We start from the raw sequence: 27,319 nt of genomic DNA on the forward strand, positions 1-27,319 counted from the left end.
AGCATAGGTTGTTTAATACATAAATATGGAAAATCTGATTACGACACTTGTTACAGATGAGATAAAAATAAATTCTAAGATACCTAAGTATTAATTAAATGGCTGAAGGCCAAAAGCCGCTTTCTGCTCTCAACCTATTTGAATACCAGTTGAAGTAAAAGGATGAGGATTTGGCTCTGCATCTACCAGTCCCTAACAAGGCTCCTTGCAGAATTCACTAGCAGAGGTGATGGGAATCCAGACACACTGGGAGGAAGCTGTCTTTCTTTCAGCCTCCTCAACACAAGGGCAAAGAACTCAGTTTTCTTCGTCAAGGTAAAACTTTCACTTTCCTGTATCCTGAAGTTCTCTTACTGGTACTTTCTGCTGACTTTTCCTTCCTACTCGGCCAAGGTCTCCATGACGTTGAGTACTGTGGGAAGGATGGGTGGTTATGAGTGTAGGGTGAGATCCCCAGCTGTATTCTGCATGTGCTTTCCCATACTTCTGTTCTGGGCTCGTGCTGGTTGTGTGTGTGTGTGCTCTGGTTGCACTCCCCAGCCTGGTACTCGCATGTCCAATGGCCATGACAAGATGCTATGGTGAGTGCCTGGCTCCTCTGCCTACTGATGAAGTGGATGGGGGGCCTAGACACAGGTTTTTTGGTAGTAACTTGTCTCTCTGAATGAATAAGAGTGTGACTTAAGCTGTGGGGGTACAGGCTGCAGCATTAGAGGGTTCTGTGTACAAGCTATGATTCCAAATGAGATTCTATTGCTGTGCCTCAGCAGAAGAGCCACCTGCTTCTGAGTTCAGACAGGGGATTCTGTGGTGCTGGTGCATAGCTTGTGACAGTCATGTCTCAGAAGGTTTTACAGTAGGTAGCAAGTTTTGACATTTTTTGTGTATGGGGAAATGCCCAAGGAAGGGATGTAGTCATGTATATATAATTTTAGATGGTAGAAAAAATAACAGTCGAACTTTTCATGTTTGTCCTTAAATGTATGAAGTTCACATTTAATTAGTACAAATTTACAAATTTATTCCATTCCAAAATATTCAGGTAGCTATTAAACTGTTGCCTTTTTGACTTTAGTTATCTTTGTGGATGGGTTTAAGTCCTTATGTTCCATCTTTGCTATGGTTTGACTGGCGTTTTGTGCTCAGTTTCCCTCTTGTGATAAGTGTGTTTGGGAAGGATGCTGGGAGCCTATGGAAAGCATCCTGAGGCTTAAGCAGTTAGTGTGCCAGGAGTTGTCCAGCTCCTAACTCATCCTGCATCAGTGTATTGGTGTGTTCTTCATTCTCCCTTCTAGGTAGCTGAGCAGAATATTCATCTGTTTTAGTACTTTTCTTGGAGCTCTCTGACAGAGCTCATTTTACCAAGGAGCTGTGTGTTGATTTGCTATATGTTGTATTTCCTTCCCCATATACATTTTTGTGAGCTCTCAAATTGTTTTTCATTTGGTAATTTGTTCACTTTAGGTCTGCGACTGTGCATCCCTTTTAGGAGAGTCGTTCATAATAGTAGCAGCTGAACCTGGTATTGAAAGGAGCTGGTTCAAAGACCTGTTCTTTGTTTATTGGCTGCAACGTTAACTAATGAAGAATGAAGTGTTTGACCATTTATCTGTGCCAAGGCAATTTAAAGCCTTTTCAGTATTTATTTGATACTAACTCCTATATTTTACTGTGGATCTGGGGAATGAGCTTGCGTTGCCTCTTTCAGTGGCATCTCAGCTACTCCATGGACAGGTTGCTGTGCTCTGGATTCTGCTGTCTCAGGAGCTGCAAGGAGGCTGTAGGAGAGCTGTCAGCTGTGCTTGCCTCAGTCTCTCACTGCTGAGTTCAGCTCATTCAGCAGGGCTGGAGGTTACAGCAGAGGAGAATTGGGAGGATAATTTTTAGGAGAGTTTTCTTAGGCTTTCCCATGTGGCTGTACAAAGGTCTGTACTGTAACCCCCTTCCTCAGTTGTAGCGCTCAGCTTCTGTTAGTGGGCCTCTGACTCACTGCCCCAGCTTCTATTTTGACATTTGATTCCAGCTCTGATTATTTTTTCCTTTTCTCCTCTTCTGGAGTCCTTTTTTTGCAGTGAGTTCTCATAACGTCTTGCTCTTTTGATACCAGTGAAAGAAGTCTGAATGCAATTTTCACTTTTTCAAGTAGAATTTCCAAACAAGACTATGCAACCTGTAATTTCCTTGTGTTCCCCTATACATCTGTATAGCTGTGTGTCCCATTGTTAGAATTGCTTTACTGATCCAGATTTCCCCCCCTCCAAGCTTCCTAGAGTTCATTTCCAGGGTGTGACCACTGTCTGGTGGAAGGATGTTGCTCTCAGATTAGCTTGTTAACCCCTACCCTTTGACATTTCATGTCTTATTCTATGGGGTTGGTTAGATTTATTCCTGTAGTTTCTTTGTTGGATTTACTGTGTTTAATTTGATTTCTAAATATTAATTTGTTTCATGTTTATGACCCCCAAGAGCTTTTATGACACCATCTTCTAAAACCACAAGGTACAGCACTCAGATTTGTACTGCCCTAGCATAGCATGGCCATGTTTAAATGCCTGCAGACCTACTCCTATAGTTTTTGCCATGGCTTACTCAAAATCAGTGACTAGATGAGGTTATTTGGTCCCTGGGGTTCAGCTGCCTGTAAAATTGCCTAGTAAGCATCTATAAAGATAGCCCAGTTCCGCATATACTTTTGCATTTTGTTTTTTCCTCCCTGCATTTAGTGCTTTGTTTAGTCAATTATTTGTTGTTTGGCATCAGTGTTTTGTGGTGCATACAAATAGAAACAATGTGTGTCTTAGAGTTTTTACATTCTGGAGATACATGATAAACAGAGAAATCCACATGCTGGGGACATCGGGTTTGGGATTCTTTAGTTGCTATTTAGATAGCTTTGTGCTGTTACCTTGTACATAGTTCTTTTTCTGCATTGGAAAGATGTGTCAGTGAAGCATAATTCTTGGTTTTGATATGCTGCACTGAGTAACTGCCCCTAAGAATATGTTATGATCTCAGCAGTGAAATAAGTTGCATTGTTCCTCTGTCTCTATCAAACATGGTTTGGAGCCTCCCTATGCCGAGGGACACTTGCCAGCCTGACAGCTGGACACGCTTGATAGTCACCCTCAGTCTGGCTAATAGGGCATGTTTTCCAGATTAGGAAATCAGTTTTATCAAGAGCCCTACTTCCAAATGGGGCAATAGGTTTAAGCTTCAGGAAGGGATTGTCTGCTCCTGCGTTTCACTTGGTGAGCATTACTGTGTGCAGGAAAACAAGGGATGTAATCTGAAAACAGCTGAAATCTGACATGATCCTTCCTAACTTTTAGTAGAATCACTCATGTTATCAGTGTAGAAAGCACTTAATCTGTGTAGGCTGTCTCTGAGCACCTGACATGGGTTACTGGGTGCAGAGACACCTCAGATGAGCAGTGCTGCCAAAAACACAACTGTATCTTGTTGGTTTTCTGAACAGCTCCTGTTAATCTTTTGGCTTCTTGTTCTTACAAGGCCGGAAGGGGAAACAGTGAAGCACAAGGCTCTCTTTCTTTTAAGTTCTTTTTTAAGTCCTCTGAGTTGTTTGAAACCATTCCTGTTGAGGTCAGTGGCAAAACTTTTCTTTTGTCGTTTCAGGATTAGGCCTGCACCCATTTTGACAGGAGAAATCTGAGAACATATTATTGCTCTTCCTAAATTTCAAGTTTTGAAAGGGGATGAGCTGGGGGGAGGGTTGTATATTGCTTGCCATAAACTGAATTTTTTTCTGCAGGAAGTTGCTGTTCTTCAAGGCCAAAGATAAATACTAAAATGTTAGAAATTTCCTAGGCCTTGCCTTTCAGTTATCTAATCTTGTTCGTTTCAGATTTCCTAAGACACTCTGCTATGTGCAGTGTTGTTTTAAATTGTCAGTTTCTTCAGTGACTGTTTTTACACTGAATTGCAATATGATAACAGGAGTCAGTGTTGAAACCAGTATCACATCATTTTACGCTTGATCCGAGATGATAATTCATTTTTTTGTAATGTTATCTGCCCATGGAATGCCATGCTACAGGACACCACACTGGAAAGAGACTCAGCTGGATAGAAAACAGTCTGCATAGTTCCATTGCAAACAATTTTAGTATTTATCCTGGATAGGATGCACATAATTATATGTGCATCCTCATAGTGTTTCAGGGCAGTAGCTTTTCCCATAGGATCCAATATATGATACTAAAAATAGATTTAACACTCTCTTTTCATTATGGGAGAAGCAATTTCACTTTTATCTTGATGAATTACATGCCCAGTAAGCTGATCAGAGTAGATCTTCAATTAAAAATCTGCAGAGAGCCTGGGGAGCAGAAGTAGCTGTTCACCTCCCCCCTTTTATTTCGTTTGTGTCACTTTGCAGTCATGTCCTTTCCCCAGCTCATTTTCTGCAGCTGCATTCCTCTGTAAGTAACAAGTCCTGTGGCTGTAAAGTCAGAATAGAGGAAGAGAAAGGCAGCGATGTCTACATCATTTTATAAAGTCATCTTGATCTTATCTCTGGCCCTTTCCGCCCAAACCCACCAAACTGTGCTGAAGTGAGTGCCTATAAATAGCCGGGCTGCTCTCGTGCGGAGATGGGCAGCGCTGAAGCACAGGCACCGAACCAGAGGCGGGTGTGCTGTGAGCAGGAGTGCTCCTGCTCTGGCCTTTCATGTCTGAGCTGGGGAGCTGTGAGGTTTTCTATAGATAGAGCCGGCAATGACAGGAACTGCTGCTTCGAGTGGGGCAAGGTGACCTCTGCAAGTGTTGCATTTTGGTTTAAAAAAAAAAAAAAAAGAGGGTTTAAAAGAGGAATGGAGGAATGCACGTCTTGTGCAGAGGTGAGTGAGCCCAGCTGAGGTGAAGGAGCAGGCGGGAGCTGTGGGAGCAGAGGGAAAGCAGAGGCATTGTTTTGCTGAGAGTTACTGTGCTGGTGGGCTGGGCAAGAGTTTGTGATGCTGAGCCTGGGGTGCATAAGGGCTCTGACTGACCCTAGTTAAAGCATAGCTGTAAATAAGCATAGCAACAGAGCTCTGAAATCTCCTCTTGAAAGTTGCTGTTTTTTGATGAGCCTCCTGGCTGACTTGGTATCTGTGGGCTTTTCATCTGAGGAGTCTTCCCCAGGATTTTTAGTTCCTCTCTGATTTTGGTTTAGGGCTTTGCAGAGTTCAGTAGCTGCTTTCTTCATCTCATTTTTATTTATATGTGTTTTTTTCCAGGGAATGCAAAAGTCACTTCATGTTTCTGTCTTAAGCTGTAAAATCTCCTGCCACTTTCCCATTTTTTTCCCTGTAAAAAAATGAGCTGCAGAAATGTGTGATTTCTTTAGTGTGGTAATTTGGATGCTGGTACTTTACATTTCTCATTGATACTCAGGTGCTGGAGGTTAAAATAACTTGTGAGAGAAATATGTATTTTAGCATGTTTCCACAGAATTGGCGAATGCTGTTTGTTCTACTACTTGACGGATGGAGACATACAGAGTGAAAATTGCTTTATTGGGAGCTCATAAAAAGTCCATGGCAGAGTAGGAGCATGAATGCATCTTTCTGGGTTCCAGATGAGTGCCTTCAGCTCTGGCCTTGCCTGCAGGGTTGTTTTAGCGAGGGATGCTGTTTGGTCAGTCTTTGCACTCTGTTTTCTCTTGTGCTGAAGCTTCAGCTAAAATAATGTCTGAATTTTGGGTTATTTGCATAACACCAGCTCAAAGGTGGTTTAGCATTTTGTTTCTGGGTTTTGCTATGGTGTGTTCAACTTTTAGACCCTAAAGCCAATCCTAGATGCTTTATGGCTTCGTAGAGTGTATTCCTGCTGCTATGTCCTCATGTGTGAAAACGAGTGCCAGGATGCCTTTCAGTGACTGCTTCAGAGCTGTGGGGAGCTGGTGTGGGAAACAGCCATTTTTTATAGGAGCTTAATCCTCAGTTGTGTGTTTTTGTTTTCTCTTTTCATTCTGCCGAAAGTTCTGTGGAATTTGGCAATTCCTGGTGTGCCTGCTTCAGGCACACTTAAGTTGGTGTTTGCCTGAGCACTGGCAGATATTTCTTCCACTGTGCAGGTGGCTTTGTGAAACAGACCACTGGGAAGGGATTGAGGCTTGGGATTTGCTACCCTTGGAGCTGGCCAGGGTCCAGCATCCAAGGTAGATGCTGTTCTTCCAGGAGACAGGGGAGCCCTTTTCTATTTCCCAGCACAGTGGAGGAAGATTGTAGTGGCTTCTATATCCGACAGCTCTGTTTGGGATCTGGTGGAATGTGCAGCCTGCCCTTTCCCAGCTGATTTGTGAGTAGAGGCTTTGCCATGATGGTCCAGACCCTGTGATCTCTCAGGCCAGTTTGAGGATAGCTCAGTCTAGCAAAAGAGAAGCATATATTGTCAGACTGGATGCTTCTCCTTATAGTCAGCATTTTTTTCGAAGTGGTTTTTGAGGAAGCTTTGAGCTTGGCAAGGGTCAGTGTATGTGGAACATATCAAAATCTGCAGCTGTTCCAAAAACTAAAGGCACACATTAGAAATACATATATATAGCATTCTAAAAGCAAGTTTAATGCCCTGGAAAGGAGTTCTAACATGAACTAAACTCTGTGGATCAGTTAGAGAATTTATTTTGTGTGTTGTAGTAGCCTGGCAGCGTCCATTTGTTGCTGTTCGTGAATTGATACTTATCAGCGACCTGACTGTTACAAACCTGAATTCCACTGAGACCTCTGGTATGTTAAAGCTATTTTCCTGGCACCAAGATACAGAATAACCTGTCTTACAAGATTGTCAGACCATTTGTGTCCTGTGTTTTACTGGGTGTTTATCCCATTGAGCTCTCTCAGCAAGAAGTAGGTTCCTATGACTCTCCTGGGGAGAGAAGAAGGTTTCTTGAGGTACCAAGGCATAGTACTGCTTGTAGCTCCTAGGCAGTATTTACAATCAGGAATTTGGGGTTGGACATTCAGCCCTGATTTTTTTGCCTTTTGTCTCTCTGAGCTGCAGTTTTTGAGATTATTTTCATGTAGCTGTTGGTATTAAAACCTGAATGAAATACATGTGGATTAAATCCATACCCCCACATATGCACAGTATATATGAATGAGCATATGAGCCTGTGTATGCCGGTATGTCAGTCTAGTTATAAAGCAGTTAAAGAAAAAAAGTCAGTGTGCATAGACAGTTTTGGCACTACAGCCCTGGGAAATGGCAGCTGGCCAGTGAGTACCGAAGCAGGGCCAAGATTATCTGAAGAATACCAAATGCTGATGTTAGATATAGCTCCTTCTTTGCTCTGGTTTCACTCTTCACCCCCTGGGCTTGCAGCTTGCCACCTCTGTGCCAGGTAGATGCTGGTTGCAAGGCACAGCTGGAGGTAGAGACAGATATCCTGGGTGTGTTTGTGCTGGTAATCAGATGCCAATTAAATGAAAGGTGCAATTACCTGTGACTGAAATGCGACCTCGGTGAGTTTAACTGTTACACTCCCCAAATCACTGTTAGATTTGAAATGCTCATTCAGTTTTAAGTTATTTATCTTCTTTGGTATCGTGATAGCGCTGGAGACAAGGGTAAAACCTCACCGCAGTGTGGGTTGTTTGTTCATGAGAGTTTTATCTTGCGAAGGCTGCTCGGTTTTGCTGAATGAATCTGTGAAACGCTTCCAGCAGAGGGCACTGAGGTTATTGGTCTCCAACTCCAGTTGTTCATATGGGTGTGTGCTGGGGAAGCAGAAAATGTGCCTGTCAGTAAAACGTACTGCTTCACTGCTCTCCTCTGATGCTTTTGTAGACTGTCATAAAAGAGGGGATGCTAATGAAACAGACCAGCTCCTTCCAGCGCTGGAAGAGACGATACTTTAAACTGCGAGGACGAACGCTCTACTATGCAAAAACTGCTAAGGTAAGGTCCTGACACTACCTGTGAGGCCAAGGAAGGAAGTCAGTAGAGGGGCTTTGGAGGCAGATGGATGTCAGTGGGAGGTAGCCCTCAGCAGAGAAATGAGCTCTTTAGGCACTGGTCTTCAGGCTTTGTAGCTATTAGAACATCCCTGTGTTTTGCCTCACACTTGGGAATCCTTGGCTTTGAAGTGCAGCATCATGTGGACCTGTGATACTGATTTTTCCACATTTTTTCTCCCTTTGGTGCATGTTAGTAGGGAATGGACTCTAAATCAATAGAAGGAAGAGAATACAAGTGAAAAGAGAAGGTGCAGTAGACAAGCAAGGCTAGAATTTATCAAATCAGAGCTGCTATGCCTCTGGTTTAGTATGCTGATAGTCAACTAGATATAAAACTGTCTCCTTTCACAAGAACAAAACCTACAGTTATTTGGTGTTCTTTTTAAATAATCCTTTAATAAGAATAAAGCCATTGTATTCACCTGTCTGAAGACAGGCCAGAGTGATCTCCAGTGTGTGGAACTAGACTTCCAGGCCCTTGATGTTGTTGGTGCTGTGTCTTTCCTTCAAGTCATAAAAGGCTGTGATATGGAACATTCTAGACAGACTCCCTTTGAGTCTGCTGCTTATGCATTGGATTCAATAATTTATCGAGATTTTGAATTTTTTCTTTACAGTCCATTATTTTTGATGAGGTGGATCTGACAGATGCCAGTGTGGCAGAATCCAGCACAAAGAATGTCAACAACAGCTTCACGGTAGGACTTCTTGCATTATTTTCTGTTCTTCTTCTATCTTTTCCCCATATCCCATCTCTTTTGCTGAGTTGAAAAACACCTGAACAATCTTCACAGCACCTTTAATGAAAAATAAATAATAAGCTTACTTTTCTTTACAATATGATAACTCATATTTGTGCACATGGGAAATTACCTCAGGGAAATACCTTAGGTTACTATGTATTGTGCTAAGACTTGGCATTCAGGGGTTTTCTTCCCTGTAAGCTAAAAGGGTTTGATAGAACCTGTTTGCACAGTGGGACAGAAAAATCTGTTCTGCTGAGGGAGTTAGAGGTAATGTTTATGGTGGAGATCTTGCTAAAGGAATTTAGTTTTTCCCATAGGCATTAAAATATGTAAACTTCTTTCTCTGACTTTATTTGTGTGTGTCTGTGTGTGTGTTTATATATGCCTGCTATATATAGTGGGAAAGCAAAAGGAGGAACAGAAAGAAATAGCACAGAAATAACTGTGGGATTGGTTCAGGATACTCGTCAGATGTGGAATGTGTGCTAAGTAGTTGCAGTCTGGAAACACCAGACGTGGTGGTGTCCCTGCTTCATTTTCTCCAGGCTCAGGAACTGGGAGGAAAAATGATTGTATTACTGAGGTGCAAGTGTTCTGCAAGCTCCAGTTTGGGGGAGCACCTGGTGTGCAGAACAAAAGCCATTAACATCAGCCCTGCAGGGTGAGTGTTGAGCTGATGAACAGCAGCAAACCTCCACAAGCTGCTGAGGGGGTCGGTACAGAGGAGTAGGAGCTGGGGAAAGGAAGTGTTGCTCTAAGGCAAGGTGAAGGAGGGAGCAAGCCAAGTGGAGGGAAGAATCCCTCCTGGTCCTGCATGTGGTGACCAACACTGAGCAGTGTGCCTTGTGCTGCAGCAGGAGTGATCTGCTGCTTTAAACAGCTGCCAAAGGGCATTTCTGTTTGTAGCTGTGTTAGCTTTGCAGTGCCTGTGTTCAGATAAAACCCCAACACCTTCCCAAAGCTTGAAAACACTTTCTATATTCATAGTTGGACAGGTAGGAGGCACATCTGGGTATGGTAAGTAAATATTGATATCAGGTGTCAATGTGAGAGTACAGAGAGATGGTTTATGCAGTGATTTGAGTAGGGAATATGTTTTCAAAACTGTGATGTTATTTACCTATTAATAAAGCATTTTATCCTGGATCTTGCTTCCATTTTCTCAAATATAAATAAAGACTGATTTTTTTCAGGTAAGTGTACTCTTAACTGTGCTGCTTACTGTTGCAGTTGGGAGAGATCTAATATCCATCAGGAAGACTGAATTAGGGACAGGAGGGAGCAGTGTCTTTGCTCCCTCAGATTGCCCCATTTGAGTCAAACTGTGAAGAGTTATTTCCCAGACTCTGGTATCAGGCTCTGCCAGTCCCTGCCTTCCATAGCTGATAAAAGGTAAAGGTACCTTGAAATTCAAGCAGGTACAGTTTGCACTGTCTCCAGCTGAGCAGTGTATCATGGTGCTTAGGTAAATTCAAGAAAAGTGTGTTTCCTCCTTATTTCTGTCTGCTCTTTCTCTCGTGGCTTTTGGAGGCGCTTGACTCATTTACCTTGAAGTTGAAAACCACTTAGGAAATCAGAAGGTGGCCTAGTCCTGCTGTGGTTTGCTCTGTTACATCATTGCTGTCAGTGCTTTGGATTCCTTGCAGTCATGCAGTTTTCTGTTGGTTTTCTTTGAGACCACTCTGCTTCTCCTCTGTATCTTCCTTTCTAAAGTTCAGAGTTCTTTGATGCATTTTTTTCTGTTTCAAATCAGTGTGTTATACGATTTGAGGTTTTTCTCCTTAACTAAAAATACGTAGCATTTGGTAATCAGAGTTTTAGATGTTCTGGTTTTCTTTTTGGTTTTCTGTTTTCTTCAGTGGAAACTGGTAATTAGGGATTTATAAAAGAATGGTTTCTTTCTGAGAAAACTCAGCCTCTGTCCTGTCTGTGCTGCCTGATGTATAGATTCTGCAGATCAGGTTGCCTGAATGACACCCCTAAGTTCCTGACATAAAGACAAACAACAAAAACATTAGACAAACCACTTGGAGGAACAATATTCATCCAAAACAAAGAGGTAATAAGGACTGACCAGTCAGAAAAGCACTGTTGAAAGTGCATTGAGGAGCATGGGGAGGCAGCCTCATGAGAGGAGAAAACCAGAGCATAAAGCCAGCAAAGGTTGTGCTGCATGGAGAGAGGAGTAAGGTTAAAAAATAGCTTCCAATAAACCTTTTACATCAGACATGACTGACAGGTAATTTGTTTGCTCTCAGCAGGAAGGAGAGCAAGAAAAGTGAGTTTTAAGACACGGACCTCTTCCTTTTGAAAAAAGTATGTAATAACAAATTCCACTGTGGTTTACTTGGTTGATCTTGCATAGATGTCTTCAGTAAGTGTATCCTGTTTGCAGTGAGGACAGTTTTCAGGACTACTACCCAGAGTTAATGTATAGATGGCTATAGAATGGGCTGGAAGCACATGACATGAGACATTTTTGGGCTTACAGTGTTGTACTGCTCCATTCCCTGATGTGTAACAAAAAGCTTTATGTTTAGCTTTGTTCCTTTAGGTCTGGCAGTGTGGCTGCAGAGGTATTTAACAGGAAGCCTCCGGGAATAAATCTTACAGCAGCCCCATGCCAGAGCTCTCTTCTCTCATTAGGCCTCTAGGTGTGGTATTTGCTGGTTCTGTCACATCTCTGCCATCTCTGTCCTTCAGAGTCAGCTGTCTACAAGGTAAATTCTTCTGGGATGTCTGGGCTGTGACAGGTGCTTTACATGTATGATCCCTTGGTACGTGGTGTATAGATCTCTCCCCAGTGCCTTTTTCTAGGGTTGCTGTCTTGCACAGGGTCTTGGAGAAGATCTGCTGTGACACAAATGCAATGATAAGTGTGTTGTCCTGGTAGTTCAGGACCCTTTATTTCAAAGAGTGTGTTTATTTCAAACAGTGTGTGCTATTTTGTGCTCCTAACAAAATAGAAATCAGCAACATTGGATGGGTGAGGTCAGAGCCTGGCCCTGATTTCTCAGTAGCGTTTTTTTAGCCATACCCTCAAAACCTCTTGTGATTTTTAAAAAGCTGATAGATTATTTGGGATCACACTGGGTACATTGGGTCTTCCCATGGAGACTTTAGCTCTTTCCATGAACAGTTTTTTCTTGGACAGTGCAGTTTTGCTGTAATGTGATTTGTTAAGGTGCCACATGGTAAACTAGCCTGCAGTTCTGTGAGGAGCATTAACACCAAATCTGCAATGAGGGTGAGTTCCATGCTTTAATCTGAAGTAGCATTTTCTGAAGATGATGCTGGGAAGCCTAGGTTTTACTGATCTCTGTCTCAAAATGATCTGCTTTACCTGTGTCAAGGACCTGAGCCATCCATCATGCCTGTTCTCCCCTGCGACACCTGCAAGGTCTGGGGGACACCAAACACTCTCTTGCCTGTTGCTCAGGTCAACACTTTGCCACCAGAGCTGTCCCCTCAAAAGTCTTTGGAAAGACTTTATATTGTCTCTTTTGGCCCAGTTTTGTAAATGCTTGTGTGGTGAACAAATTCTTCTTCCTCAGACTGGTGTGTGTGCTGAAAATCTGCTCTCTTCTTGAAGGTCCCAATTGAGTTAAGCCTGCTTCCTTCAGTGTAGTTGGTACAGTTAAAAAAAGTGATTCCTTATCAGTTCATTGACTCTTTCTTGCTTTGTGGAGGATTTTTATAAAGATAAGTATTCTTTAATACTAGTCAAAAACACCTGTGATCATCAGGAGAGGGCCTGGAAAGGACATAATATCTTCCCAGGTACATATTTTGTGTTCCAATATGGTTCTCACATGGTGGATTGGTAAATGTTTTCCAGTTATTGCTACCAAATGGTGGTGTGGACTTTCACCCTCATTCACATAGCATGAATTGCAGCATTTACTTTTTATCCCATCTGATTGAGAGCTTTGAGATCCTGTAGGAGAAATATCCTCTGTGTGGAGAGGGAATTTTGTGTAGTTTGGTTTTTTCTTTCTGATGCTTTGGTGAAATGGAAGCTGGTTCAGTGCACGTTTTTGAGTGCCAGGAGCCATGCTAGTGACCCCTCCTCCATAGTTAATGGCTGTTCACTGGAAGAGGTGGAGCTTGAGCTCCTGAGCTCCTGTAAACCCTTTTTTGTTGGGAAGTACCTCTCGGCTCCGCCGCAGACAGGAAGCAGCATATTATTACAGTCAGCGTCTGCCTCTCCACTTCATTGCCGTCAGAAGGAAACTTATCCCAGCTCCTCCTTAAGCAGGCAGCTAATCGGCTTGTGGCAAGTGGTACGTAGCTCAGAGAGACTGACCACAGACGAGACTAATCCTTGCATGTCAAGCAATCTGTTTAGGTTTTTGTCTCAGGGAGTAGGCTGCTCTGGATACTAGTGTAGAGGAAGATTGAACGTGAAAGGTAAGAGCCAGGAGTGTGAGTTTTCTGGATTGAGTACTGGGAAACATGGCACCTGTGCCAGCATAACAGAGATCAGAAGCTCAGGTTCTTTGGCATGGGTTTGCTACAAGCTCTTACTGTTCAGGTGTTCTCTCCTGAGTGGATTCATGTAGATGTATTCTCTAGAAGAGGAGTAAAGGGAAATATGCCTGTGGTGCTGTTGGAAATACTGCACCCAGTTAAGAAATACTATTTATTAACTGATGATTCACCCTGACCAAGGTCCCAGGAGAGAGGAAGTATTCAGATTAGAATAATACCTCTCTTGCAGAGCACTTGCATGACTGGAGGCAGCAGTGGTTCTGGTAGGCTGAGGAACAGGGAGTTGCTGGTGTCCCTGAATGAGAGAGTGCAGTCATCTCTGAGAAGGAATATGGATGTCATTCTCCAGCTGTATGGAAGCCTGAGGTGTGCTACAATTTTTTCATATTATAACCTTGTTACTTAGTACTGACTCTATTCAGCAGCAAGTTTTACTTTACCGACCTCCTCTAGAGTGTGTATTTTTGCTGTATTGTCTCAGGGTTTACTGATGCTGTGGAGAAATAGCATGAATTTTCATTTCTGGCTTAGTAACCTTTCCTATAAACAGAGGGCAAGGTGCTTGAGCTTGGGTAAAAAATCAAAGTGCTGACAGTCCTTCCTGATGGGGAGAGTATGTTGTTGATGTTTGCAGTTCATTCACAGTGAAGTGAAAGTGCCTATGCCAGTTCATGATTTTGTGTCAAGTTGAATTATTTGTGTAGGTGCTTTTAAATTAAAACATATTCTTTTGAGTAGAGAAACAGTGAAGTCTTCTCTGAAGAGTTCGATTTTGAAGGAAAATAGAGGTGCTGACGCTACAGAAAGTTTGCTGCTCTTGCCTAGCACAGGAGCTGTGTGCCTGTAAGGCACTGTTGGAACCAGAGAAACCCAGATCAGAGGTTGGTTGTGCTGGTTTGTAATACAGGCTTCGAGAAAGAGCGTGCCACTTATTTTTATGAGGAGAAAGAATATAAGAACTTTTGTTGCAAGCTGTTTGCAGGAAGTCATAGTTGGACTTTAAGCTTCGGCTGATAGAGATCAGAAAATCTGTGTGGTTTGACACTTGCACAGATTCCCAAAACTTCCCTGTGTGGCTTCAGCCCTCTGAAGAAAATGGAGTTGAACATATGCTCCAGGGAGTCACTGGGCTTCCTTGCAAGGGAGAGGATTTTCCTCCCCTGCTTCCTCAACTGGGGGGGGAAAGGGATCCAGAGAGAAGGCATCAGCTGGGCAAAAAGACTGATTGATCTGGAGGCATAGTGACACAAGCCAGTCCCAGGTGTCCTGAATTCTCACACAGTCATGGATTGCCCTGTTAATGTTTGAAATAGGGGAAGATTAGGAAAAAGGGACTTCTGAAGAGTATGGTTCTTTTTTCCTTGTTTTTAAACTCTTGTCTCTAAATTGGGCAAAATTGGAGCACATGCTGGAAATTCAGTTTTTGCTGGGGGTTGTTGTCTTTTCCACACCCATGTGTGTACACATTCAGGAATTGTACACTCTTTGCTAGTGCTTGTACTCTGTTTATATTGGCAGCTGTCAGAATTTCCTTTACAAGCAAGTGAAAAGATGAGTAGAGCGGTGTATTGCCGTGTCTAGAATTGCTCTGCTGGTTTTTCACCTTCCTTCATTAAGTGCAGTTCAGTCCCCATTTCCTGTCAGAACCGCTGCAGTTTCAAAATACTTTGCTATTTTAGTAGTTTGTAATCCAGACTTCAGTTTTTTCTCCTTGAGAAAAGGCCCTTTGGTAAACAGACCATTCTGAGTCACTGTTAGTCAGTGAAAATAGTACTTTAAAATCTTTTCATGTCAAGGATTTCTGGGACTCTTAACCCAGCCTCCTGTGGGAGCTGGTTATTAGTCTGCTGTCACAAAAGAAGGAAAAATCTGGAGAAAAACTACCAAAAAGAAGATAAATATGGAAGGAGAGTTAGAGAGTCTGGAAGATGTTGCTGTGGGTGGAGAGATCTGGCGATTGCTACTGTACGTTACAAAGTGACTCAAAAGTATGCGGGAGTTTTTGAGAGAGATGAAACTACTGTAAGAAGTTGTCAGTGAGCTTTAACTGTTTTACTGTGGGACAGGATAGACAGGGAGCTGAAAAGTGAAGGAGACTGAAGAGCTTTTGCTTTCATAGAGGGAAGTTTACAGCTTTGAAATAATGTCTGCCCTTGTGCCTGAACACTGGAAGCTTTTGTTTGATAACCTCTTTGCTCTTTGTAACTGTCAATGGTGAATTGCGGTTTCACCTACCTTCTGAGCAAGACTGCAGATTTCAGCTGCTTCTCCCCTTCCAGGTGAGGGCACAAAGGCAGAACAATGTGTGATCATCTGAGAACATGTTCAGCCTTACACAGAAGCTGCTCTAGAAGGAAAAGGCTCCTTTTTATGCAGGGAGAGGCTTGCTAGCATTCCTTGCAGAAATGCTGCCTCCCTGTTTCTGGTGCTTGTGTTGGTGCGTGAACAGGACTTGTCTTAGCCTGGTGGCCCAGTGTGGAAAGCTCCTGGGTTCATCAAGCTGTTGAAAGCTATTAATTTCCTTTTGTGCTACCTACCAGCTTCTGTTCAACACTGCTGAAGTTACGGGGCTGTGAGGAGCTGCTACTAACAATAAACTCTCAGTAATAGGTTATTTTCCTACCACTGGTAGGATCTTTTATTGCCCAGTGCTGTGATTTACTGGGTGCCAGCCTTGCCATGTGTGAACCCACTGAGACAGCAGCTCTGGCACTGGGGAACAGTCCTGCCCCTCTGTTCTTCATGGGTTTACTTCAGTTTGAGTGAGTAGGAAGCTTTCTCTGAAATATCCTTTACCTTCCTAAATGGGCTGCCCTTTCTGAACAGAGTGGTTCTGTTTAGGAACTCTTCCTGGCAGGACTGTGTCCTTTGGAAAACAGGTAAAGGGGTGCATGTGCATCTGCTGCATGAGGTGGAAGGTGTGTGGGTAATGGAGCTGTGCTAGGATTCTTTGGCACTTGGTACAGCCATTCTATCCACTCCCACTGGGTACTGCTCCATCCTTGGAGATCTCTGGGGATTAACAGGCCTGAACTACCAGGATAGTTGCTTTTCTCACCTGCTAACAGTGGCATGCTCTAGCTTTTGACATCTGTTAAGTTGTTGTTAAAGTCTTTAAATCCTCTTCTTGTCTGTGCTCCTCTTACCGATTGGCAAGAGCAGGAATGTGCCTTGTTTAGGAACAGTTTCCAGAAGCCTGTAGGAATGTGACCCTGGTATGAGAGATGATAATTTTCCCAGGGATAACGCTGGGACTGGTCTAGTTTCCCGCTGCAGCATGGGGGAGGATAGGGACTGGAGAAATCCCAGATGGAGGGTCAGCACGAGTAGAACTTGACCTGCAGCACAACATAGTGCAATAAGTGCCAGTGCTAATGCTCAGAGAAGATGCACTGCTGCCCTGGCTCAGGAGGGACAGATTGCAAGGTATGTGACCCTAATAATGTAAAAATGGTCCTAAAGAGAACCACAACACATGCTGGATCTGCTTTCCTATAGAAATGAGCTGTCCTGGATTTTATAGATTGAAAATGAAGGTAAAACAGCCACATGGAGGGATAAAATAGCTGATGTACTGTGAACAGAGATTTGGGCACTTAGGGCTTTGAGGAAAATCTTGTTTAAAAAAAAAAAGGGGAAAGGAATTTGGCATAACTATAAGACCAGTAATGACTTGTTTTAGTTGGTGGAAATGAGAGTTTCCATAAGGTGGAAGATGGTCATTTTAGCAGGAAATTAAGATTTTGCATTATAAAAAACAACAAAACTGGTGCATTTCTTGAGTGTTATATAAAAAGCTACTTTTTCTTTCCCATATCCGGGTTTTGGGGGAAAAGAATTGGTGCAGTTTTAGAGAGCTCTAACTGACCTCTGCAGTGAGTTAATGGGATTGAATTTGTTGGCAAAACAGGGTGAAAGCTGAATTGCAAAATAGAATAGGGCTGTAGTCTGTGGAAGAAGGCAAGGCTTGGACCCTCATGAGTCTTTGATACTCATATTATTGCTCTCTTCCAAACTGTGGGGGCCCACTAAAGTCATACCCACTCACTGCCTAAGGCTTTGCTGGCCTGATGCTGAGCTCCAGATTGTTTCAGAAATAGACATAATTGAGACAGGCTGGTTTGAATCTCAAATTTGTGCTTTCTTCTCCCTTTTTCACAGTCTTCGTTTTTGTGTATTTGCTGAGAGAGTAGCACTTGCTAATCCACACTTAATCCATTTTGCCTGTGTGGGTTCAGTAATTGTGTTTGAAACACAGTGGATTTGCTGGTTTGTGACCCTTGCTGATGAATACAGGTGAGGTGTTTTACTGTATTCCAGTGTTCATTTCACTACTGCTCTCACTGAAACAGGAGCTGAAGTGGAAAAATGGCTGTGTCCTCATTATGGTCTCACCCAGTTTTCCTTCCTGAATCTTGGGCTCTCAGGATGCCAAGATCATTCTCGACCATACAGAGCCGACACAGCAGTTAGCTACAGCTGGGGGATGGTTTCCTTACCTTTGCCATATATGATCAAAGTGAAGATTTGCAGCTTTTTTTATTTTTTCTAGTTTCTAGGTCTCTAGAGCTCCAGAAATTCCTGTTGTCTCTGTACTCAAGTCATCAACTGTTTGGAATAATGCTGGATCTCTTAGGGGGATTTATGGCTAGCACCTTTGAATGTAATTCTGTATTGCAACAGGATATGAGTAAAAGGAAGCAGTCAGAATGAGCAGGTGTTCTCATACCCCCACATTTGGCCATTCTGAGAAATGTACACATCAGGAAAATTATATTTAGCAATGTTCAATGTCCCCCCACCCCATCTTCCCCCACAGCATTTCTTCTGTCAGCTCTGTGATTGGGCCAGTGTGGTCTTAACTTGCTTTGCCATCTTTTGTGGTCACTGAGCTCACCAGATGTACTCTGATAACAGTCCCAGGGCATGCTTGGCTACACTGTCAGTTTATTGCTGAGAAGTTCCTGGGCAGCCAGAAAATGCCCCGGGTGGGCAGAGATGATGAAGTTGTCTTGGGTGGCAGCAAGACAAGAGGATGAAGTTTATGCTCCAGCTGTTGGGGAGGGGAAGGTTGCTCAGTACAGCAAAGGGTGAAGTATATCAGATTTCTGTTTAAAATTTGGTCTAATATAGGAGTCTTTTTTGGACTGCCTTTTGAATCTGATTATTCACAGCTGTTCATCAGGGAAGGACATCCAGGGACATTAGTCCATTTTTAGAACATGAAATGAGGAGTTTTCTTTGGTTGGCTCTGTTGTTTGTTAGCTGGCTGGATTTGAAATGTCAGTAAACTGGTGTTAGTTTTGGACAGAGGAATGTGGGTCAACATGAGAGGTGGGGGTTAACAGCTGGTAAGAGGGAATGGGCCATGTGTGAGAGAGAGAGGAGATAAAGCTAAATTTTCAGTGTTAAGTGTCTGTGTTTGCACCAGACAGTCAGTGAAGGCATGGTTATTTTCAGATTTAGGTTTTTTTAGATTTAGATTGGGCAAGCTTGAAAATTGGGAATTTCTCTAATAGACTTGAGATGACTCATGGTGGGCACATTACTTGCTGGGGAAGTGACTATGACCCCCATTTTTGCAAAATGTATTTCAGGGGTTTGACATGCAATGAGAAGTTCATAATTAATCTTTATCCTTATTTGAAATGTTTTTAACCCTTCCTGCCATTCCCATGTGGTTTTGTGGCTCTCCAGGAGTGATTAGAGGGATTGGCAGCCTTTTTTTCCCCCTTGACTGTGGAGCTCTTTTTTCTGGTCAGGATTAGATGTCAATCATATCACCATTTAGTAAGCACTGGGCACCCAGTTTTACTAATGAGTGAAATCGAAAGAATCACGCCCAGAAGTTCAGTAGCATTTAGGATCAAGAAAGTTTTTAATATTTACTTTTTAGGCAGAACAAGCACTTTTAATTTGCATGATTGCTCATATCTAGATACAGTTCTGAGCTGTTTTGGGGCAGGAATGCTCAGAGTTCTGCCAATCCCTAAACAGGCCAAAAATCTATGAGATTAAAAATAAATCTGAAGATTTTTTTGTTGGTTTGGTTTTTTTTTAACTCCTAGTAGGGCAGCCCTCATCCTAACTCAGAAGCAGTCAGATTGTTGTTTTCGTGCTCTCCGTTCATGAGAACAAGAGGTCACTGGATGACATTACTGCTTTGTAAATTTAGAACAAATAAAAGGAAATGGTGCTTCACCTAGTGCGTCGTCATCCTGTGGAATATGCTGTTCCAGGATGTTAGTCAAGAGCTGTAGCCGGAACATAAAAAATAGCTGGACCATGCTCGTTTGTAGCCATGTTCCCCAGCAGGGATAACCAAGCCTGGTGTTCAGAGTGGTGGCTCATTGCAGCTGTAGCTGAGATTGAGCTCCTTGGACTCCTGGCTGGGAAAGGACAGCATTCCAGGGGGAAGATTGGTGGGGCTTCTTTTGAGATGAGGAGAATGATTTTATTTTTGTGCAAGATGTTAAACTGATCATCGCTCTTGCCTGAGCAGCGCAGTGTGTGTAACAGCCTTGCCCCTCTGTCAGTATCCTTCAGCAGGGGGATGTCTGGAGCTGAAATAGCTGTTCAGGGAGAGGGAGGGAGCAGTGGCAGCAGTGTGAGTGAGAGCTTCTGTTGCTCAGCCGAGTGCAGTAGCACACGTGCTGCCCTGCAGCCGTGCAGGAAGGAGCCGCAGCTGCTGCGCTGCAGGGCAGGCACGAGGGGCTGATGCTCGCCAGGTACCCGGGCTGGGCTGGGGCTGGGTGTGGGTGTGTGAACGGCAGAGCTGCTGAACTGCTCTCTGAAGGAAGGGGGCTGTTAACACGTTTCTGCATTCCTGATTCCTTGTTAAGATGTTTAACTCTAATACTGCTGCCTGTTGATCAGGAAAACAGGTTTGGATGGTTTCTTCATTTCCCCAAATAATTGCTGCACTAGTTACATTAAAATCTTGTCTGTCCTTCATAGTGAAGTCTGAGTTTTCCCAGTTTGTTCTCCTTAGGAGCAAGCTTTTTCAAGAGGTTTATTCTTTATTTCCCATCTCTGGTGATACCAATAAATCCCAGTGCAAATGTTGCTTTTGAACTGACTAATGGGGAATGCTTTTCATATGTTTATCCTGCACAGTTACATTTTTATTTGCAGTTTGTAGTTACACAATAGACTCTTTATTTTAATTCTGTGACTCTTTATCTGGATGATTCATGTATGAAAATCTTTTGATCTCTTTATTTATCCTCTTGTCTTATAAACTTTGTTCTTTGAACAGAGGGTTGTCTAACACTGAATGTGGGGATTTTTAAGATGATGTAGTAGGTGACTTAAGAAGGAATCAGTTGCTTTCTATATTGGATGTTCTATCCAATTATCCAGGAAGTAACTACCCTCGGAAATTAATTCTTAGCAAAGGAATATCTGTATTTCTGTGTTTTATGTTTTAAATTTCTAGTCTTCCACTGTGATTAAAAACTATGCTGTAAATTGCATTTTCCTTCTGTCCTCCCAAAAAGGCAGAATAATAGGAAAAGAGACAGCACTGATAAGAGTGTTCTGAAGCTGTTCTTCCCCAGTGCTCCAGAGCATGCCAGTGACTCAAATGAACTGGTGGCTCCTTAGAGAATCTGGCTGGTTTTACAGCCATGAAAGGTCCTTGGATACTTCATCCTAGGATGTTTGGACTTTGTATGTGCTACTGTTGTATGTATGCAACTATAGATGTTCTTGGCCTTATCACCAGGAAGAAAGTGAGGCCCAGTGGTGTCTGAACAAATTAGTTAACCTTGGTTTTACTTCCAGGGAAAAATCTGCTTCCTCTTAGCAGGACTCAGACATGCCCCTTGTTCTTCTCTAGCTTCAAACTGATTTATGCATCAGTGTTTCATGCTCTGGAAAAAGTTGCTCTAGGGCAGTCATTCTTACATAGCAGAGTTTTTGATGAAAATACATTTAACTAAAAACACTTTCCTGCTTTCCCAAGGAAGAAGAAAGATCCTGTGATTACCTTCTTTGGAAATAAATTTTTTCAAAGCTGGAAATGTTTAAAGAAAAGTGAGGGAAGAGAGAAGGAGTTCTTCAAAGTTTTATTTTTAAAATAGTGTAAATATTTACTTCTGTGTGCTTACAGTTGATACAGATCTGGTCATTTTGTCTAAGATAGAATGCTTCAAATGCTAAAACTGTGTTTCTAATATGAATGGCCAGTCCCTTCTTTACAAAGGGATTTAGCTCCTTTCCTTGCCTTTCTAATGTATCTCTAGCACTGGTTTCTAGGTATTGGTCATGCCTCTGGGTAAGGTGGTGTTATTGCAGGGGAATCTGCAGTCTGTGAATGAAAAGAAATACAGTTTGAAAATTGAAGACCTTAAAATAAAGCAGAACTTTCCAGGTGTATCTTTTTTGTTGACATTACATCCACATTTCTTGGCGGATGCTCTGAGGCACTTCAACATCAACTAAAAGTTTGGTGTTCAATTTCAGAGGCTTTTATTTTTAATCTGTTTTATGAATGATGATGAGAGGAGTGAGAAACAGACTGGAAAACAGAGATATTAGGTATTGGAGTGATGTGTGTGGGTGTTTTAGTGTTCATTAACAAAACTGTGGCTGAATGGTTGGGCCTCAGGAGATTGACACAATCCTAGTTTATTTTAGTCCATTCTTTCAGATGTTAGGTACAATTTGCTTGAAAAGCAGATGATGTAGACAATTTTTTTAATGTACAATATGTAGAGGGGTGCAAGAGAGTCTGGACTGCTGGAAATTTTTAGAGTTGACATAAAATGGAGCCCTTTGATTTTTGTAAACAGTGCTCAACCTTAATGCAGCTTTTCTTAAATCCAGGTCTTGAAACACTTCAGTATTTAAGTCAGCTTGATGGAAATCAATACAGAGGTGTGCAAAAAGACACAGTGAGATGACTGCACTGTGGGGAAGAAAGAGTTTAGTCTTAGGAAGAATAAGGATTGGTATATAGTCAAGTCTGGACTCCAGTTGAATGGGCAGCCCTGAGAACAGCAGATATGGTCCTCTGAAAAGCAGAGCTTTTATTTCTCTCTGCTGCCACCAGCTGACTGAAGGAGAGGGATTTGGTGGTAGAGGACACAGAGGCCTGGCACTTCCCTGGGCAAAGGGGAGCTTTGGCCACCCTGCATTTCTTCTGCTGGTTTATTAAAATATTGTTTATTTAACACAGGCAACTAATGCATGGGAATTAGCCCAGGGTGCAAACACACTGAGGACAGGATTGTTGGAGGGAGGTAAACTCATCACAGCTTCAGCCTGATAGGGGAACATTGGTTAGAATATCTTTTAGGTATGTAGAACAAGCCCTCAGGAAACATGAGGGTTCAAATTGCTTATTTTGTTTTATTTCTCCCCTCCCCATGAGGGAGACTAAACAAATTGTCATGACTAAACAAATTTTTAGAATGATATTGTAGAGTATGTTATCTGATTCATTAATTGCTAGAAACTGGTATACTATGCTATTAACAAAATGTCTTAATGTTCTTACCAGTTTTGAAAGTACAGTAAGTCCTTTAAAAAGACTTATGCAAGGTCTGCACATAATTACTCCTGCTGATCCATGCTTGATTTGTGTTGTGCTGTTATTTAGATATGAGAGATTTCTTTACTCAGTTCAGTATTGGGAATGACAGCTAAAATCTTGGTGGTTCTGTACATTTAGGAAGAAATTAAGGTGTGCTGTGATGGAAGAGAAACACAGTTCAGAGGTGCAAATAACTTTCATTGTGCAGCTCTGAAAATAGCTTCAACAGGCTGCACTGGTGGTAAGGTATTCTCTTGCTGTCTCTCCCTGACATGTCCACTCCTCATTTTCTCTCTCTTCAGATTATCACTCCATGTCGGAAGCTCATCCTTTGTGCTGATAACAGAAAGGAGATGGAAGATTGGATTGCAGCACTGAAGACTGTCCAAAACCGTGAACATTTTGAGGTAATAGGAAAATGTGTTCCTTTGTGTTCTGTGCTTCCTCTGCTGGATTGCAGCTTGTTTCGAGAGTCAGCTCCTAGTGGGCTCAATAGAAGTCATTTTTTTCACTAGAATAGGTAGTAGTGTTAGGACCTTCTGTAGAATTTATCCCAGATACATTGAAGTGATTCTACAAAGAATGTTTGGCTTTGTATATGCTCCCTTGGGAATTCAGAGAGAATTTTCGGAGCATAGATGGGTTATGAAGCCAAGTTCCCCTCCCACTGTCTTTTCATTTTCCAGTTATCCTCCCTGTCCCAATTCACATCTTGCCTGCTTGATATTCTGCCAGCTTCAGTGCATCTACCTGCTTCCTGGGGCTGAGTGGGACCAGCAGTGCCACCACAAAATGCTGTCTTGTGTTTTCCCCACTCTGATGCTTGCCTCCCTTATTGTGGCACAAACATTTCTCTGCTACACAATGAGCCAGGCTGGGGAACTGATCTTTCTGAAAATTTAATCTGACAAAAAAATGGGGTAAATTCTCCAGTTCATTTCCCTAGACACACTTGTAGTAAGACAAGGATGAGATGTGGTACAGGAGCTGTAATGAAGGTGTGGCTTTTTCAGGTAGTCTCTTTTGCCTTAGAGACCTTATTGAGTTTCAGCTAATGCATGTTTATACACTCTGCACTCTTTCCTAGTGAAAAAGTGCTCTCTTTCTGCTTTTCTGACTGCTTCATGCAAGTCTTCTGAAGAAAAAAAGTCTTGTTGCTCTGCTTTTGACCTTGCTGTAATACATTTATATGGTCAGTCTACCCAGTACAGCATGGACCATTTCTCAGGGATGCATAACTGGTACGCCTGCTCCCATGCCCGGCCAACGTACTGCAACGTGTGTCGGGAGGCCCTGTCCGGGGTCACGTCACACGGGCTGTCCTGTGAAGGTAAGTGTGCCCTCAGCCTCTGCCTGGGGAGGAACAGCCTCGCTTTATTTTTATTTTTGCCCATATGCCCAAATACTGCCATCTCTTATTAATGTCATATGTCTGCAATGAGCAGATACACACTTCTGAGGTATCTGAGAGAATCTTCATAAGAAGATTCTTATTCATGGGAATAATTGTATTTGTAAGAAGATCTTTGTTTAATGTTGAGTGCCAGGAGGTTACTCTTTCCCAGCTTTGGCTTAGCAGAAATGCCTAGCACAGCTTATGTGTCTAACATGAATGTGGTGACATCTACGCTGTGTAAAATGACGGAGGAGTGTGTGACTGTGTAAATCCTGTTAAATTTAACAAGGTGGTCACTAAGCTTTGTACAAGCAACTGGCAAAAATGGCAAGGCAAGAATTAATAGCTAGATGAGAATATTTACAGCTGATCATTTTGGTGGTGCTAAAAAGGATAGTGTGCCTATGCTTTCTTCTGGAGCCAAATACACACTGCCACATTAGACTTCCTGAGGCAGGATTAATTGCATTCATCTCTTCCTCCATAGTGTGCAAGTTTAAAGCCCACAAGCGCTGTGCTGTGCGGGCAACCAACAATTGCAAGTGGACAACTCTGGCCTCTATCGGGAAGGATATCATTGAGGATGAAGATGGGGTAGGTGTTAGTTTGAACTTTTCCAGCCTTACCTTGATATGGAAGCACTGCCTTGTGTTCTGTAGCTTTTTTCACTTCATAAATAGCAGATTCTGCCTTTACATGGAAAAGATTTCTACTGTCAGAGCATGAGATTTTGTGTAAAAAGTCCAAACAGGATAGCAAGGGACTCCTTAGTAGGAATAAACTGCTGTGGACTGGGGGAGCTGAGATTAAATAATTGGAGGCATGGGGAACTTGATCTAAGTTTTGGCAAAAGAAAAGTAAATGAGTGTTTGGAACAGCACCTTAGCATATTGGGATGTCTGATGCAAGTCAGCGTTTCTTGGGTAACCTGGGGTGAGTCACCTGGACTCTGTGCTTGAGCATGATGTAAAATGCCAGAATTGGTCCTCAGATGTTTTCTAGAAATTGCCTTTGCTGTCCTTCAACAGTGCATATAAAGACTTGCTTCTCTATGTATCTCAGTCATGATGCTTCCTGTACCTTTAAACTTCTGTCCCTCTGTACCTTTTGCAGATCTCAATGCCACATCAGTGGCTGGAAGGAAACCTGCCCGTGAGTGCCAAATGCACTGTGTGTGATAAAACCTGTGGCAGTGTCCTGCGTTTGCAAGACTGGCGCTGCCTGTGGTGCAAAGCCATGGTGAGTTGAAAAAGTGTGATCATTCCAGTAAAAGGACAGCTTTTGATCAGCTCTGTGGTATGTTCTTTTAAAGACGTTTGCTTAGAATAAAATCTCTAACCATGCTGTCAGTATTTGCCGTGAAGGACTTTATTGTTCTGCAAGAAATAGGAATTTAATTTGTGCTCAGAAGGGTTGCTGTGATACATAAAAGCAAGACCTGAAAAAAGTATCCTGCTTCTAGCCAAGCTCATTTTATTTTGAGAGTGAGCTTTCATAGAAGAATCTAAGTACAGTAGACATGAATCAAAACTTCTGTCATGGACTACATTGGATTTTAAAGGAGCCATTATTTATTATTTCTACAGGTTGAAAAGGTGCAACAAATTATAAAGAATACTCAGCTATTTTAATAATAGCAATTTCCCTTCCATTGCAATAGATTGCTTTTGCCTAACCACTGAAGTGATGCAGATCTTGCTGTGTTTTCAGTTGTCTATAATACTAGTAGGAGAAGTATCAGAAAGTATGTTTTTAGAATAGCCAAGCAAACCCTCTATCTTGCAGTCTTTGTGTATCAAAAAAGCCCTGCTCTACTTTGTATTTCCTTTTTTGAGTGGCTTCATTAATCTCTTATTCTTTTACCTCTTATATCCCTCATGTCTTCCTGGTTTGTTTTTTTCTTTCTTATTCTCTTGAATTTCCAGCTTTTTCTTTTGTTGCTACTTCAGATCTCTCAGCTGAGGCTGGGATTTTGAAAGCAGAGTGCCTGAAGGCTCCTAAAGCCACAGAATCTGGTATCTGGTTCTCTCAGCACTCAAAGTGCTGATCTCAAAAGCTCAAATGGCAGGATAGAAAAAAGAGAATCATAGAAGGCTCTGATTAGATCATTCTTAAAATAATTTTATCGATAAATTTATCAATTGACATTTTTTGGTGATTTCACCCCCTCCGCATTTTTCCTCTTACAACTTCTTTTAGGTGGCTTTAGGAATTATACCACAATGTCCAAAAGAGTCTGATTTATTCTTTTTTGGTGGTTTTTCCAGGTACACACAGCATGTAAAGAGTTGTTACCAAACAAGTGCCCTCTTGGGCTCTGCAAAGTGTCTGTCATTCCTCCTACTGCTCTTAACAGCATTGATTCAGATGGTAAGTATTCCTAGTAAGTAGCACTTCTTTCTCTTCCTCTCAGTCACAGTCACTTCAGCTGGCACTATTAATGCCAGATTCTGTCAGCTGAAAATTCTGCTGTTGCTGAAACTTGCCCCTGGAAGCCATTGCTGAGTGTGGCAGTGAACTGTTTGCTTTGCTTTTGCATTCAGTTTATCTCCCTCTAATATCAGTGTTTTTCTGAGCTGGAACTGATTACATTTATTGACAATAACTGTATTGCAGAATCAATTTTGGAAGGTTGGGGAAGCTAAACATTTTGGCATACTGCTAGGAGATAAGTGTGACATTTGGCAGCATGAGGTGTGGTTCATGCTGGATTCAGGGCTGTGCACATTCACCCAGTGAGTGCCATAAACACAAGGAAAATATTAGCTGCTTCCTAGCTGGGCTTGGGTGTGGGCTGTTGGTTTTTCTCTCCGTCCATCCCCCTGGGCAGCTTCACATCTCTTGGCTTTTCCACCCTCTCTCTTCCCTTTGCCCCACCAGGTTTCTGGAAAGCCACTTGTCCCCCTTCTTGCACAAGCCCTTTGTTGGTCTTTGTCAACTCAAAAAGTGGAGACAACCAAGGTGTAAAATTCCTACGAAGATTCAAACAACTGCTGAATCCAGCCCAGGTCTTTGACCTCATGAATGGAGGACCTCACCTTGGGTAGGCAGATATTTTTTGGAAACAAAAATTCCTTGTAAATACCCAGAAAGAATGAGGGATTTACTTGGTTAAGCTCATCCTCAAATATAACAGGGAACCTATTTCTCAGAGAAAACTAAACATGTGAGGTTTGGAGGGGTTATTTATCTC

At 42.4% G+C, this 27,319-nt stretch overlaps 1 protein-coding gene across 1 annotated transcript in view; it reads left to right on the forward strand.

Annotated features, from left to right (window-relative positions):
• DGKD (diacylglycerol kinase delta) overlaps nucleotides 1-27,319 on the forward strand; it is a 58,462-nt gene that overhangs the window by 7,627 nt on the left and 23,516 nt on the right. Inside the window, 8 exon segments of the mRNA XM_036388494.2 lie at nucleotides 7,786-7,896; nucleotides 8,573-8,653; nucleotides 23,033-23,137; nucleotides 23,928-24,060; nucleotides 24,614-24,720; nucleotides 25,240-25,365; nucleotides 26,394-26,496; nucleotides 27,007-27,169. Coding sequence (XP_036244387.2) covers nucleotides 7,786-7,896; nucleotides 8,573-8,653; nucleotides 23,033-23,137; nucleotides 23,928-24,060; nucleotides 24,614-24,720; nucleotides 25,240-25,365; nucleotides 26,394-26,496; nucleotides 27,007-27,169 — 929 coding nt within the window.

Source organism: Molothrus ater, chromosome 10, assembly GCF_012460135.2.
Source record: "Molothrus ater isolate BHLD 08-10-18 breed brown headed cowbird chromosome 10, BPBGC_Mater_1.1, whole genome shotgun sequence".
Lineage (NCBI taxonomy): Eukaryota > Metazoa > Chordata > Aves > Passeriformes > Icteridae > Molothrus > Molothrus ater.